At 36.3% G+C, this 14,467-nt stretch overlaps 1 protein-coding gene across 1 annotated transcript in view; it reads right to left on the bottom strand.

Moving 5' to 3' along the window:
* LOC107048608 overlaps nt 1-14,119 on the bottom strand; it is a 20,836-nt gene extending 6,717 nt beyond the window's left edge. The window contains exon 1 of the mRNA XM_029126819.1: nt 13,960-14,119. Within this exon, the coding sequence (XP_028982652.1) occupies nt 13,960-13,965 (6 nt within the window). The 5' untranslated portion in view covers nt 13,966-14,119. The remainder of the gene's footprint in view (nt 1-13,959) is intronic.
* Nucleotides 14,120-14,467: the final 348 nt, after the last annotated feature.

Raw genomic sequence — 14,467 nt, 5'->3', positions numbered from 1 at the left:
CCCCTTTTCGGGTCCCATTCGGCACTCTATCCAACCCTATGCATGCGGCTGTGGATTCTACACTGTACCGCATTCGCACTTCTATAGAACATAGAGAGTAGCATGGGGAAACCACAGAAAACCCATGCCGGTACAGGCGGTTCCTCTATTAGCAACCTCCCGCTCGCCGGAGCCTTCCGTTGAAAAATTCAGTTCCACGGGGAATCGAACTCACAACCTTTCGCACACTAGACTTGTGTCTAATCCACTCGGCCACCGACGTCGGTACTCGGGATTTTAAACCTGCAAAATTTGACACACTCGTTCCTAGACAGGGAAGCTTGAGGAAAATATCCGATTAATTTTAAAGCACGAGTGGTATTACTACTGGAAATTTTTTAGAAATTTCCGAAATAAAACTGTTTGACAGCCTCAAATACTGCGCTCTGATTGGCTGAAATCCGAGTGAGAAAAATAATCCATAATATTTCAAAAAAATTTCAACAATGAATGCACTGAAACCACAGACAATCTGAATTCCGTTCCGTTTCCAACGACTTTAATTAATTTTCATTAGATCAAAAATCATTCCCACCACCTCAAACCCAAGATCAACGACCGCTTGACGCCTCCCCGCCCCGACGGATGTCGGTTTCCTCCTCCAGATGATTAAAGACTACCCCAAAAATTCTCAACTCCATTACCCTCATTCTCACTATTTTGGCAGTGATCCAAAAGCCCCCCTGCGATCCTAAAATGTAAATGACTCTGCAGTTGTACGCAAGGAGGAGCCGGGAGATGTAAAACACTGCGAGATAATGACAGCCCCGAAGAATAATAGAGCGACGAGTTGAGAAAAGAGCAGAGTAAAAACATTGAAAACTGGAGAAGAACTGAGTGAACAAAAAAACTGCGACATCGCGAAAGCTCAAACGCAGTTCCCCGTATTATTTATAATCCTCCGGATTAATTGCGCAAAAGTTCCAATACGATGATTTACGATTATTCAACCTCTCACTTCCGGAGTAAATGCACTATTTGCGTAGATGGACCGACCTTGCACTCTATCTCTCACTATACGATTTATAAATCACGGGGCGTTTGGATTATTCGAAATTCGGGGATAAAAAAACGTCAGTAGAGGAGATGGCGATCGGAAAACAACACGGAATTTTTCGACGATATGGAGCAAGTGACCTTGACCCTCAACTGCGATAAAAACGGGGGCTAGGGGGGAAGGCATTTCAAGTGTTCTTTTCCGTCGGATTTCAAATGAATCAAGCGTGAAAGTTTTAAAATAGGATCAGACGACTTAAGGTGTTTCGTCTGTATTTCTTTGGGGGGAGCGGTGAGACGGGAGGGAAGTTTCACGGTTCTCGAGCCCTGATGCAATCGCCGACCGCGAAAATTTTCAATGGTCAGGTAACTATTTCAGTGCGCATTTAAACATTTCTTGAATATTAATTCTTTTGGTTTCTGAATGGAAACTTTGTAATCGTTTAAATTTAAGTTTTGGTTTTTTCGTGTTATGTCGACCCAGTATGATCCAAAAAGTCCGAAAATTCAATTTTTAGACCTCGTCCGTACGTGTGTACATGTGCGTACACTGTTTAAAATTTTCCACTGAAAATTCAAGAAATTTTGTCATTGAAAATTCATAATTTCAGGGGAAATCCGTGGGAACTATAAATTTAAATTTAATTATTCTGCGAAAATTAGTGAAAAGTCAGGAAAATTCAGAGATATCTCTTCTTAAATTCCAAATTCCTCTGAATTTTCTGGGAATTTTTGGAAAAAATTCTTAAATTCCAAGAATTTTAAAGGGATCCCCTGACTATTCAAGGGAATTTGGTAGTGAATATTCTTTTGCACTTGAAAATTCATGTAAATTGTGGAATTTGCGGTTTTCTGCCGCAAAACAATAGGACTTTACTGAAGTTTTAGACAAACTTGAAATTCCATTGACGTTTTCCCCTTAAATCGAATTCCAAGTCTTTTTCCGAAAAACTCAGCTAAATTTTTTAACAGTGTGAGTATATAACAAAGTTTTTCTTCAATTATTAGAAAAACACACAAACCCTACTGTTAAAGTAAAAAACCCCATCGCAACAGTCCGGAAAAATACTACACTTTTAGAAATTTCTCAAAATTTCGTGGAAACTATTATAGTAATTCTCATGAGAGTAACATTAACTCCGATTTAGAGGAAAAAAGATTATGAAATTTCAAATTTTACATAGAATTCAAGGAAATTCATGACTCGTCAGTGAGAATGAGGCGGGAATTTCGCAACTTGATTGATTTTTAATGAAACATGAAAATTCAGAAACAAAAAAACATAAGTTTTCAATTTTTCTTAGAATTTTCCTGTTTTTTCAAATTTGCATGAAATAGTTGAACAGAAAAATCCGGTATTTTATTGATTTTCAGACCACTCGAACAGAAGATCAATGGAATATCTCATTTTTCAACGACAAGATTGTCTGAAATTTCAGTGGAATTAAGCATGATAAAAATTTCTGGGATTTGACACAGAAAATTCAGATGAAAATTTTCAAGTGTCGTCGCTACACGTTCACCATCCGCTTCACGGTAATTTTTACTATATTTCTCTCGCCATGCGTGAACTCCATACATCCATAACGAGATGATTTGAATAGAAGCATAAAAACACATGATACGACGAGTTTCAGCTGTTGCTTATAGAGCCCGAGTACTTGACCCAATTCATTTCTTCTGAAAAGTGCATGTGGATGATCATTGATTCTTGTTTTATTTCACTGAGAGCTTTTTCACTGACGCATTTTCGTAGATTAAAAAAGTTGTGATTTATGGAGTTATTTGTAAAGAAGTGAAAATGGATATCTGACTTTTTTGTTATCACGAAAATACTACTGGAATTTTGTGAAATTTTAAATATCTGTTGAATTTGTGGGACACTAGTATTGGAGTTAGGATTACAGATTTGAACGAGGGAAGAAAGACTCAACGTTTCCATTATTGATTCCCATAATAAAGTGATGGAGGGCAGGAGGTACAGCATTTTATACAGCTTATGGATACAATATCTCTGAAACTGATGGCTTCAGCGATGAATTTCAGAAAGTCTTGCCGTGAATTTTTTTTCTAACGAACATCTGACCACTGACGAGCAAAAAATGGAGATCAGATTTAAAAAAAAAACTGAAATTCATAGGATGAGGAGGGGCAAAGTGGAATGCTCGTCACGGACTGAAAATCCCAATATCTCTGTTTATGAACGAAGATATCAAGAATTAAAGCAACGCTACACTCAAGAGGTTATTTTTTACTTAAAAATTTTTAAAATCTGCAAACAATTACCGGAAAACTCGGTGAGATTCGGAATCGTAATTGTTTCTGTCATTTAACTGCAGTTTTTGTTTTTATATATAACAATGTTTTAAAATAATTATTTAACTCAGGAGATTAAGGGAAAATCGCCAAATGTTGCAGATTTCCTTTGAAGTGGAAGATTAAAATCTGAATTTTATCTAAATTTTAAATGTTTGAAGATTTTGTTGTCGATTTTTTTACTAAAACTATGAAAAAAAATCTTTAAAATATTGACAGTTGTTCAATCAAGATTTATTTATTTTTTTTAATTTTATTAAAAACTTCAAATTTTTTCCCAATTTTTCAGAATTTGTCTTTTTTTTCAAACACTCAATGACTCGAGTCGTAACGGTAAGCCTACTTCAAAGTAGTATAATATGAACAGATTTCAGTCGTATTGTTGAGTTAATAATAAATCCAATTGAAAATTATATAAATCTTGAATTAAACGAAGCTATTAATCACAAAACCAAAAATGAATCTTTCAATTCCTTCCAAATTAATACTAAATAAACAACCGTCTCGTATCAGTCATAAATTTTCCCGAGTGAGCTTAATTGTTAGCTCGGGAGTATCGCCCATCCAATACGATTCATACTACTTTAAAATAGATCAGAAACGTTGAATTGCGTTGAAGTGCGATGTATTTGCCATAAGGTTTGCATAAAATCTATGTAAATTCTTGTCTCAACCGAATTGCCAATCACTAAAATTTCTCCGTGGCCTATTAAAAACTCATTGATTCAATCAAACAAAACGCCCCCCGATAAAACAATTTAGGAAAGCTACCCCCGCAATCATCCCGGCGTATTTACGAGTCCTTGGCCTGATTGGATGGGCCTCTCGAGCGTCTCATGAGCCTCGGGAATCCTCCAGGGATTTCGAATTTTCATGCTCATTTTCATCCAGCTGCGCTTCCCATCTCAACAATGGAGAGAACAATATGATGAAAAAAAATTCCCCAGATTTTCCTATTCACCTTGTCCACCCTCACCCTCACCCTCACCCTCACTCTTTCATTCCACGAAGCAACAAGTGCTGAATGCAAGGGCATAGCAGTGAATTGTCGATCTATTCGTGGAACAAGGCTTCAGCGAAAAAAAACATCACCGCGAGCGGGGTAAAATTATCCTGCGTAAAATCATCGATAGAATGTAAACAAAAACACGTGATCATCATTTGATGAAATTTGCAATCTGATAAAAATAATTGATTAGTGCTATTATGATTATCATTAATCATTCATTCTGATAGTGGTTATATCATACGGGAGTCGAATATTTTGACCTGAAAAGTCTGGGAGACGACGTCTGATTTATTCCAGTGGAGGTATATTCCTAGAAAACACGTCTTTCTTAAGATTGTCTCCATGTTTTTCATTCATAATGTTTAGAATAGTTCCCAGCTATTAAAAAAAATTCAGTAGCGAAGTGGTAAACCGGTTTAAGTGGATCTCCTAACTGAGTTTTTGAGGAATATTTCCGAATCTAACGATGATAGCAAAATTTTCGAAATTACATTTATTGTAGCTCTCAATCGCCTCTACAAAAAAGGTTATAATAAAAATTTTGCTATCTCGCTTAGATGCAGAGATATTTACTAAAAACTGGTCAATAGTCAAAATTGACTTATACCGTTTTACCACTTCGCTACTGAATTCTAACTAGCTATAGGACACAGTTTAGAAGGTAATAAATAATGAAATGCGGGCTTCCAACACGCGAGGCATAGGCGAAACGCGAGTTATGGGTCCCCCCGAACTCGATTTTTTTATCTTATGAGAAAATGGTTATTATGATGTTCTTAAAAAATTAATCTGTGATAGATTGATAAATTCCGATTGCGGTGAATTTTTTCTATAATTTTGTACTACATAGTTTTTGCGATATTCAACTCTACAAAATATAAATTTCGTAAGAGCATTTCTTATTTGATTCAAAAAATTAATTAACAAATAATTTCTTACTTGATTCAAACAGTTAACAGTATTGTTGCCTGCATCAACAACACATGAGATTAGAACAACTCAATAACTTATGAGAATGCAATAAATTAAGTTATTTAGAATTTTTTCCGTAAATCCGTAGTGACTAACTTTTGGGCGCTATTGTCTAGGGATATGTGTTAAAGATTTGTTTGGTTTAACAGAGATTTGTTAGGCTATTTGTTTGGGTTTTTACAGGTCTTCATAAAGTAAAAAAGTACACGGAGAGAAATTTTCTAGAAAAATTCTAGTATGAGTTCTGGAAAAAATTACAATCCACCGGCTGTGAAAAATTCTAGTGCTGTTAAGGTAAAATTTTTTGGTATTTCTGGTAAAAATTCTGGGGATCTCTGTGAAATTTTCACGGAAATACGGGGAAAAATTCACGTTTTCCCCAATAAAATTTGTAGTGCCAGCACTGGAATTTTTTCCTGGCCGTCACTTTGCGCCTCTTTTCCCGTGCTAGCACTAGAATTTTCCTAAAAAAATTCTCTCCGTGTAGTCCGAAGGGTGGAAAGACAATTTAGGATGCGAAAGGTCTTCGAAGAAATCGCTCGAAAGCCTGAAAATGTTTTGAAAGTCATCCAGAAGTTCAACTAGAACCAAATAAATATTCGTCTCGGGCTCTCCAAACTCCTTGGAAAACCTGAAAACTTGCTAAACAGAACATAACGTGAATAATTCAGTCAGGACTTTTCAGGTCAAAATATTCCACTCGGGTATGCCTTTTTTCCCGATTATTACTCTCGTAAATTGAAAGTTAGAATCATTGTTGGCCAATGATGAACAATTAAACTTGCAATTTTTCTTCTTTACTGCTAATTGGAATAATTTTGTTGAAATAGTTGCTGTAATAATAATTCTCAAATAAATAGACAAATATTTTCATTCTTCTTGTTGACAATCGATAATAAAAATAATAAGTTCAATGATATTTTAGGATTGAATACAAAATTATGGTTGTTTTTATCGAAATTATTAAAACAATTAGATTCCTTTTCAAATTTCCGTATCATCCCAGGTTATCATTCGGTCATATTAGATGTTTGTAAAGTATAAATTAAAGATCTTTATATAAAGCAATTGAATAATTAATTAAAAATGCCCAAATTAAAAAATTCAGAGGCAGACCAATTATTTAATTTTTTTTTTTCCGGTCATGCATTGAAAATTCTGAGTGTTTTATCTAGAGAATGTGAGGATTATTTTTAACAAGGCATTTTTTACCAAGGAATTTTCTGGTTTTTCGTGTTATCAGACTGAAATAATACGAGGCCGTGACCCGACGGGATTTTATGAGGTCCCAGATGAGCTGAATAACGCGGCGCAAGCGAAAATGGAGAGGATTCTAGGGGGATTACAGCACTTGTTACATCTGACGGACATAGCCGAATATAGTTCCGTGTCGCAGCACGTAGTAAAATGGATAAAGCATTGTTACTGGAGGGTAGGCGGAAAAAATAGCCAAAGGAAAAAATAGCCGATGGGTGTAACATAATGATCGGTCATTTTTGGGGTAGGGGGCAAAAATGACCGAAAATGAACGGTCATTTTGTCGGTTACCACACACGACACGTGTTACTACTCACGGGCTATTTTTTCCTTCGGCTATTTTTTCATACATTCGTTACTGCACTGATAGAACGGATTAGTTATTGTTAACGAATGGATTTTGGTTGGAGGTTGAGGTTTATTCGGTCCCACCAAATGTTCATTCGTTAATAGTTAACGAATGTACATTTGAGGAGCCTTGTTTGACTTGACTTTCGCCATTCAAGTGAACCATTCGTTAACTATTAACAAATACTCATTTGGTCATATTCAACTCTACCATTCGTTAATAGTTAACGAATCTCGTTTGGGATAAATGAATCATTCTATCAGCGTAAAATTGTTGAATTCATGCGCTCGAGGATTTTCATTTGTTGAAAATCGTTGAATAATCCAACGAGCGGAATGAACGATTTTGTTTTCATCTTTGATAATGTTTCATCGTGAAAAACTAATATCCAAAAAAACTGCGAAAATTCAGATTTGAATATATCCAGAGAAATAATGCATTTCAATCAACTAACACTCGTGACTTGGAATTCTTTCTTTCATTTCAACAATTTTTTCTTGGAAAATAATCAACTCATAGCAATAAACTCGAATGAACGATTTATTTACTCCAATTAAATAATTATTATAACGTAATTAACATGTTCTCTTGGCAATTAAAACAATTATTTCGTTTATTTAAAGAACTATTCATTTTAATTCATTCATTTTATTTAAAGAACTATTCATTTTAATTCATGCGAATAAAAAGATAAATAAAAATCGAGTTGGAGCTTGAATAAATGTTTTGTTACGACGTTTTGAATAAATGTATTTATTCAATTCAAATACAGTTTATTTCATTGAAATAAACCATTTCTTTGATTCCATTCCAGTAGAAATTGCGTTCAAATTGAACATGAAATCTTTGAATATAACTAATAACTACAGAAAGTTCATTTCCAACTGAATTCATTACTCATAAACGAAAATAATTAATTGTACATTATCTCCTCGCTTTCCTTCAATGACTCATTTCAAGTCAGCGACCGTGTTTTTCTTCAACTCAAGCTTGAGAAACACTCAAATATTACAATTGCTCAAATATTCATGAATAAACCAGCTTTATTTAAACAACATCCTCAAATTGCAGATCAAATTCTTATCGAACTGCAATAAATATTCCATGCAGAACACAATCAATCCTTCGCAATCTTCTCCAATTACCATTAATCAGCCAATTCATTAACAAGCGATTCTAAAATAAAACGCCTGAAAATTTCTCTCGAAATCGCGGATGACCGGGATATTTTCTCAATCACATTCCACAACAGCAATATTTCATAACAGCAAACCTGAGTAAATATAAAACCCAGTAAACCCCATTTGTTTGTTGTACCACAAAATCAATGTTACGCCAAGTAAACTAGAAAATTACTTTGTAGTCCAATGTTATCACCTTTGTATTCACAACATACTAAAACACTGAAATTCAAAGTTTCCACCAACTTAATACATTAGTACATAATTCAGCCCTTGAACTCGTGTGGTTTTGGTTACCGCGAGGGATCGATGGGACCGATTTTCAGTGGTCGTTGACGAGTCACGCGAGTACCAAGTCATGCTCTTTTATTTCGCGCACCCCCATTTCTTCCGCATGATTTTATTTGCCAATGTCAACCCCGCCCGCTTTTATTACACCAGATTTTAACGTTTCCTATACGTATCCGCATCAGGCGTCTCTCAACTCCCTTCCCTCTCCTTCTCGATTCCCTTTTCGCTGCGAGTTACGATGAAGGAAATGAGAGATTACGTGAGAGGTACTTTCTTGCGGGGTTGTCGGCAACAATCTGAACCAGCCATTATTTTAATGGTGATGATTTGTTGGGGGAAATGAAGGGGGTGAATTTCGTGGGTTTTTCGTAATGCGCGATTTGGATGATACTAGGGATGTAATGGTAGCATTAATATCAGGATTTTCAGCACCATTAATGAATCCACCTGTGTTTACAGGGAGTTCCCTCCCCCAGAAACACAGACGAAGCACCGTAATTTGACTTGATGTTTCAATTCATTAGAACGAAAAACAATTCATTATTCCACCGCAGGTTAAATTACTTCTTTAATTAATTAATTATAAGAATATGCGGGGGCATTACTGCTATAATACGCATGAAAATAATTCAATCAGATAAGAAACGAGGAATTAGACGAGTGGATGAAATATGAACGACAACGCGGGTTTCGTAAATCCAAAATAAGTGGGAAATGGCTTTTGTTACGACATGGACAATATATTCTTTCTAATAAATTAGCAATTTGTTGACGAATGAAATTTCTGTGATGACGTATTTTAAATTGAATTCAATGATTCATTGAATTCAGCATTGCCCTAGCATTGATAGCCAACATTACCCCAACGTTGGCAGCCAACATCGCCTCAAAGTTGACAGCTAACATTACCCCAACGTTGGTAGTCAACATTGCCTCAATGTTGACCACCAACATTGCCTCAATGTTGACCACCAACATTGCCTCAATGTTGACGACCAACATTACCCCAATATTGGCCGCCAATATTGCTCCAACGTTGGTAGACAACGTTGGTATTACTCCACCTTTAGTAGCCAACATTGCCTCAAAGCTGACAGTCAACATTGCCCCAACGTTGACAGTCAACATTGCCCCAACGTTGACAGTCAACATTACCCCAACGTTAAAATTCCACATGATGCAATTAATCTCATGATCGTACGCGGTCAAAATGGCATTAAGAGGAATATTTTAACTCACAATTGGATTCATTCAAACAATTATTTTGACGAATACAGTGCTTCCCTTCGAAAGTAAAACCTCAGAATTTCGATTTAATCACCATGTCTTAAACAGCTGTACTAAGACGTTACAATCGCGCGCAAAGGAAGAATTACTCATGAGATGCTCATACATATTGATTTCTCCATCATTTCCTGACAAACGACAACTCGACACGCGATAGAAATTGATGAAAAAGCCACTCAGCTCCTGGGATTATTATCGATTGCACTCTTTATTACTATACTTGAGTCTGCCCTTTACGGTTAAAACTACTGCCTTATAAAATTTAAATGGCAATTTTATTATCACCTCCTTGCCGACCGTGAGCGCATTATCCCGGTGATCCATAACTCGAAGATGTCAGGGAAGGGTGACTGGTTCAATTTAACGCCGGGGTAAACATACACCATTGGTCACTGCGGAATTGTACCCGGTTCAACACTTTCACGGGGATGGATGCTCCTGGGAGTGGGTGACGGATGATGTGGATAAATATAATTCCCTGGTTAGGTATAAACTTGGATAAAGGTCTGGGGTAAAATGAAATGCATGGTACGTTGAGGGCTTGCAAAGTTTGAAGGACTCATCTCCAGAGGGAACAGAGTGAGGAAATAGTATATTTCGTAACGAGTGCAAAAAAGTGTTTTTTGGCGAGTGGGAGGTTTATATCACGAGCCGAAGGCGAGTGATATAATCCCACGAGCTAAAAAACATTTTTTCACGAGTTACGAACAATATTTTTCATCACAATGTGGCGGAAATTGGACTTTTAGGCACGCGGAGCGTGCCGAAAAGTTCACTTTTTGTCACAGCGTGATGAAAAAAGTTTTAATTTTTAGGGAACTACACTGTTAAAAAATTTTAGCGGATATTTCAAGTATACTCTTAAGACAGAATCGGAGCTCATAGCCCTGAAGATGCAGACTGCAATGTTTGCGAAACGTCGGCGCAATGCTGAAACTCAACGCGGCATCCTTCCGGAAGCCAACCAAGTCATGTCAGACAAGATATGAATGTTTTTTTTGGCTCAAACGAAAGAGCGGGTTGAGAAATGACGTGCTAGAGCCTCTAAACATGACAAATGTCTCTAAAGATGATATCTGTTTTCAATTAAAAAGCAGAATTGTGACAACATTGTCTAGGAGGACAATGGGGTCTAGGAGTATGTATAGAAAATTGGGGTCTAGGAGTCTCCCCTGGTTCAAAACCATCTTTAGAGGTCCTAGCACGCCATTTCTCGACCCGCTCTTTCGTTTGAGCCCAAAAAAACATTCATATCTTGTCTGACATCTTTGCTACAAACTCGGGTTTTCAACTCGGGCTTTCAATTGAAGGCCCGAGTTGTAGACCCGAGTTTGTAGCAGCGATGTCAGACAAGATATGAATGTTTTTTTGGGCTCAAATGAAAGAGCGGGTCGAGAAATGGCGTGCTAGGGCCTCTAAAGATGGTTTTGAACCAGGGGAGACTCCTAGACCCCACTGGACAATGTTGTCACAATTGCGCTTTTCAATTGAAAACAGACATCATCTTTAGAGACATTTGTCATCTTTAAAGACTTCTGCACGCCATTTTTCGAGCCGCTCTTTCATTTGAGCCAAAAAAAACATTCATATCTTGTCTGACATCTTTGCTACAAACTCGGGTCTTCAACTCGGGCTTTCAATTGAAGGCCCGAGTTGTAGACCCGAGTTTGTAGCAGCGATGTCAGACAAGATATGAATGTTTTTTTGGGCTCAAATGAAAGAGCGGGTCGAGAAATGGCGTGCTAGGGCCTCTAAAGATGGTTTTGAACCAGGGGAGACTCTTAGACCCCAGTGGACAATGTTGTCACAATTGCGCTTCTCAATTGAAAACAGACATCATCTTTAGAGACATTTGTCATCTTTAAAGACTTCTGCACGCCATTTTTCGAGCCGCTCTTTCATTTGACCCAAAGAAACATTCATATCTTGTCTGACATCTCTGTTACAAACTCTGTCATCAACTCTGGTTTTCAGTTGAAATTGGAATTGTTAATTTACACAATAATAGGATTGCATTGACAATTTTTTCTTAACTCGCAAAAATCTTCAAACAATTTGCTATCGATTGGTGATAAAATTTTTTGGAAATAATGAAATAGAGAAGATAACGCCTTTTTTTTCAGAGGTGATTTTTAAAAAATTTATTTTAAAAAAAGTACTAACTAGCAAATGTTTTTTATTAGCTCGCAATTTTCTTCAAAACTACTTCAATGAGGAAAAAAATAAAAATTTGGAATATCTATACATGAGGGGCTAATTGATCGGATCTAAAAATTTAATTTCTAGGGAACTACACTGTTAAAAATTTTGGGCAAATTGCAAATTTAAGTACATTTCTTACAAATTTTTATCAAATGACGGCGCAATTAAAATTTTAAGGAATTTCGTAATTAACAATACCTATTTGATGAAACTGTTAATTTCAGATCTGTCATTCTATGAAAATCAATAGAAATCAAGACAGCTTAGGTAAATGTATTCTTGAATTTGCAATTAATTAAAAATTTACATATCTCACTGTTCGAGAAATTTGCTGGTCTCCATTCTTGAATTATTGACCATTAACGACGGTCTGTTTTACCACATTCTCTGTTCCATTTCATGCGAAACATTTGAAAAAATTTATGGATAATTAGCACCATCTAAATTACATCTTGCAAAAAATTCCAGATTCACTTCTTTTAAACAAATAATGTAAATTTTCTAAAAAGGAATTGATTGTTTATAAATCATTCAAATAAAACGGTCATGATTTTCAGAAATCGTAATTTTTTAAATTATTTTATAGATTTTTTTCGGAGCACTGACTTTCCATTTTTTTCATACTTTCAATTTTTTTTCTGGAGGGTTAAGGATGGAGTATCAAGTTTTAACCTCTAATTTTTGAAATAATAATATTACAGTGGAAAATAGCCAAAGCGCTCAGAAGCCCTGAATTCAATACAATTTGTAATTTTGAAATTCCGTATTGCATCCATTTTTTGCGTTCATTCCGTTTCGCACAATAGAAACTCATTTATTCAATACATGCTCATTATTTCGGTCCTCTTTGTTCTCATTGTACTAATGATTGAAATTCGCATTGCTATTGTATTTGTTCCGGCGGTAACAATCATTAATAAAATGAAAAATAATTTCAATTGTTGATGTGAATTTGGGAGCGAGTGCTGCTAGGACAAATTTTCATGGAACCTTGTCTACAACTGATGACATTTCCTGAAGTCAAGGTTTTTTTCAACTAAAATCGATAAATGAATCCTTAAAAATCATGAAAAAAATCTGAACAAAATGAAAAGTTTACTTTTGAAGGAGGAGTCATACAATAGTTGTAAAATTTTCATTTTTGAGAATTACGATCTTTTTCCGGAACGATTGATAATCAATCAATCTTTTCACTCTGACGATCGTTTTTTTGGAATCATAAAAAATGAGTACAAAAAATTAATACAGATTTTAATGATGTTGATTATTCATCAATTTTTTTCAATTTTCTTCACGTAATTTAATCATTAAATTCGACGTCTGAACTTTTTTTAATCTATAAGCGCTACACTGTTAAAAAAAATTGAAATTTCAAAGAATCGACTACTAATTATCAGGAGAGTGGCACTGAATGCAACTGAGGGGCGGGGAGGGGATCATGAAATTTCAGATTCTTCTGAAATTTCAATGAAATTTTACATTTTTGGGCAGCATTGAGAGGAGAATTCTCCAACTTATTTTAATTTTTAATAAAAACATGAATACTCAGTACCAAATTAAACAAAATTTTCTATTGATTGAAAATTGAAAAATTCATTTACCAGAATTTTCCTGATTTCTACTAATTTTCCGGGAATAATTGACCAGAATTTCGCGGTTCTCATTGATTGTTCCATGTAATACTGAATTTTTAATGATGAAATTCCTTGACATTTCAGTGGAATTAAAATGTGCTAAAAATTTTAGCCACAAATTTTAAACAAAAAGTTTCAACCATCCCCAAAATAAATTCAGCAGCGAAGTGGTAAAACGGTATAAGTCAATTTTGGCTATTGACCCGTTTTTAATAAATATCTCGGAATCTAAGGGAGATAGCAAAATTTTCGTTAAAACCTTTTTTGTAGAGCCGATTGAGAGCTGTAACAAATATGGTGACGAAAATTTCGCTATCTCCGTCAGATTCGGAAATATTCCTCAAAAACTGGGAGATAAGTCCACTCAAACCGGTTCACCACTTCGCTACTGAATTGATCTTCAAAATTAATTGACCCCACACTGACCTGCATGTCTGAATCCAAAGCCTCATGGCCCCCAAGAGACCCCACAAAACACAGGAGCAAAAATCCCAGCACTTCCCTCAATTATCCTCAGCTCAGAAAAATAGATCGCAAATGATCACCATAAATCGCGAATTAATACAGTGATTTATATTCAGCCACCGCGATCGCGGACTCGCGGTCAACTGAGGGATCGCGACGCGTCGGTGATCCAGGCGATCCAACCGGGCACCCCACCACCGGGCCGCGTCTCGGGACAAACAGCGGCGCGAGGGGTAGGCGAGGGGTTGAGGGTTTTTTGTCAGACCTCTCGTATTTCGAAAGCGCGTTCGCCGGCACGCGGGAGCGAAAGCTCACTTACCCATCGCCTCTCCTATATACACAACTGGTAATGCCACAGAGTTGAGTGAGACGGCGAGAAGGGACGCGACGCCGGCGCGCGAACAACCCCGTAGGTCAAGGTCGTGGCCGCTCTTGCCTCCTTGGGTTGAAATTCACCCTGGCATACTCG

The sequence above is a fragment of the Diachasma alloeum genome, unplaced genomic scaffold (assembly GCF_001412515.2).
Source record: "Diachasma alloeum isolate Michigan unplaced genomic scaffold, Dall2.0 Dall_scaffold_00195, whole genome shotgun sequence".
NCBI classification, from domain to species: domain Eukaryota; kingdom Metazoa; phylum Arthropoda; class Insecta; order Hymenoptera; family Braconidae; genus Diachasma; species Diachasma alloeum.
Note: the sequence above shows the minus strand (reverse complement) of the source record. Positions and strands in the feature narration are given on the sequence as shown.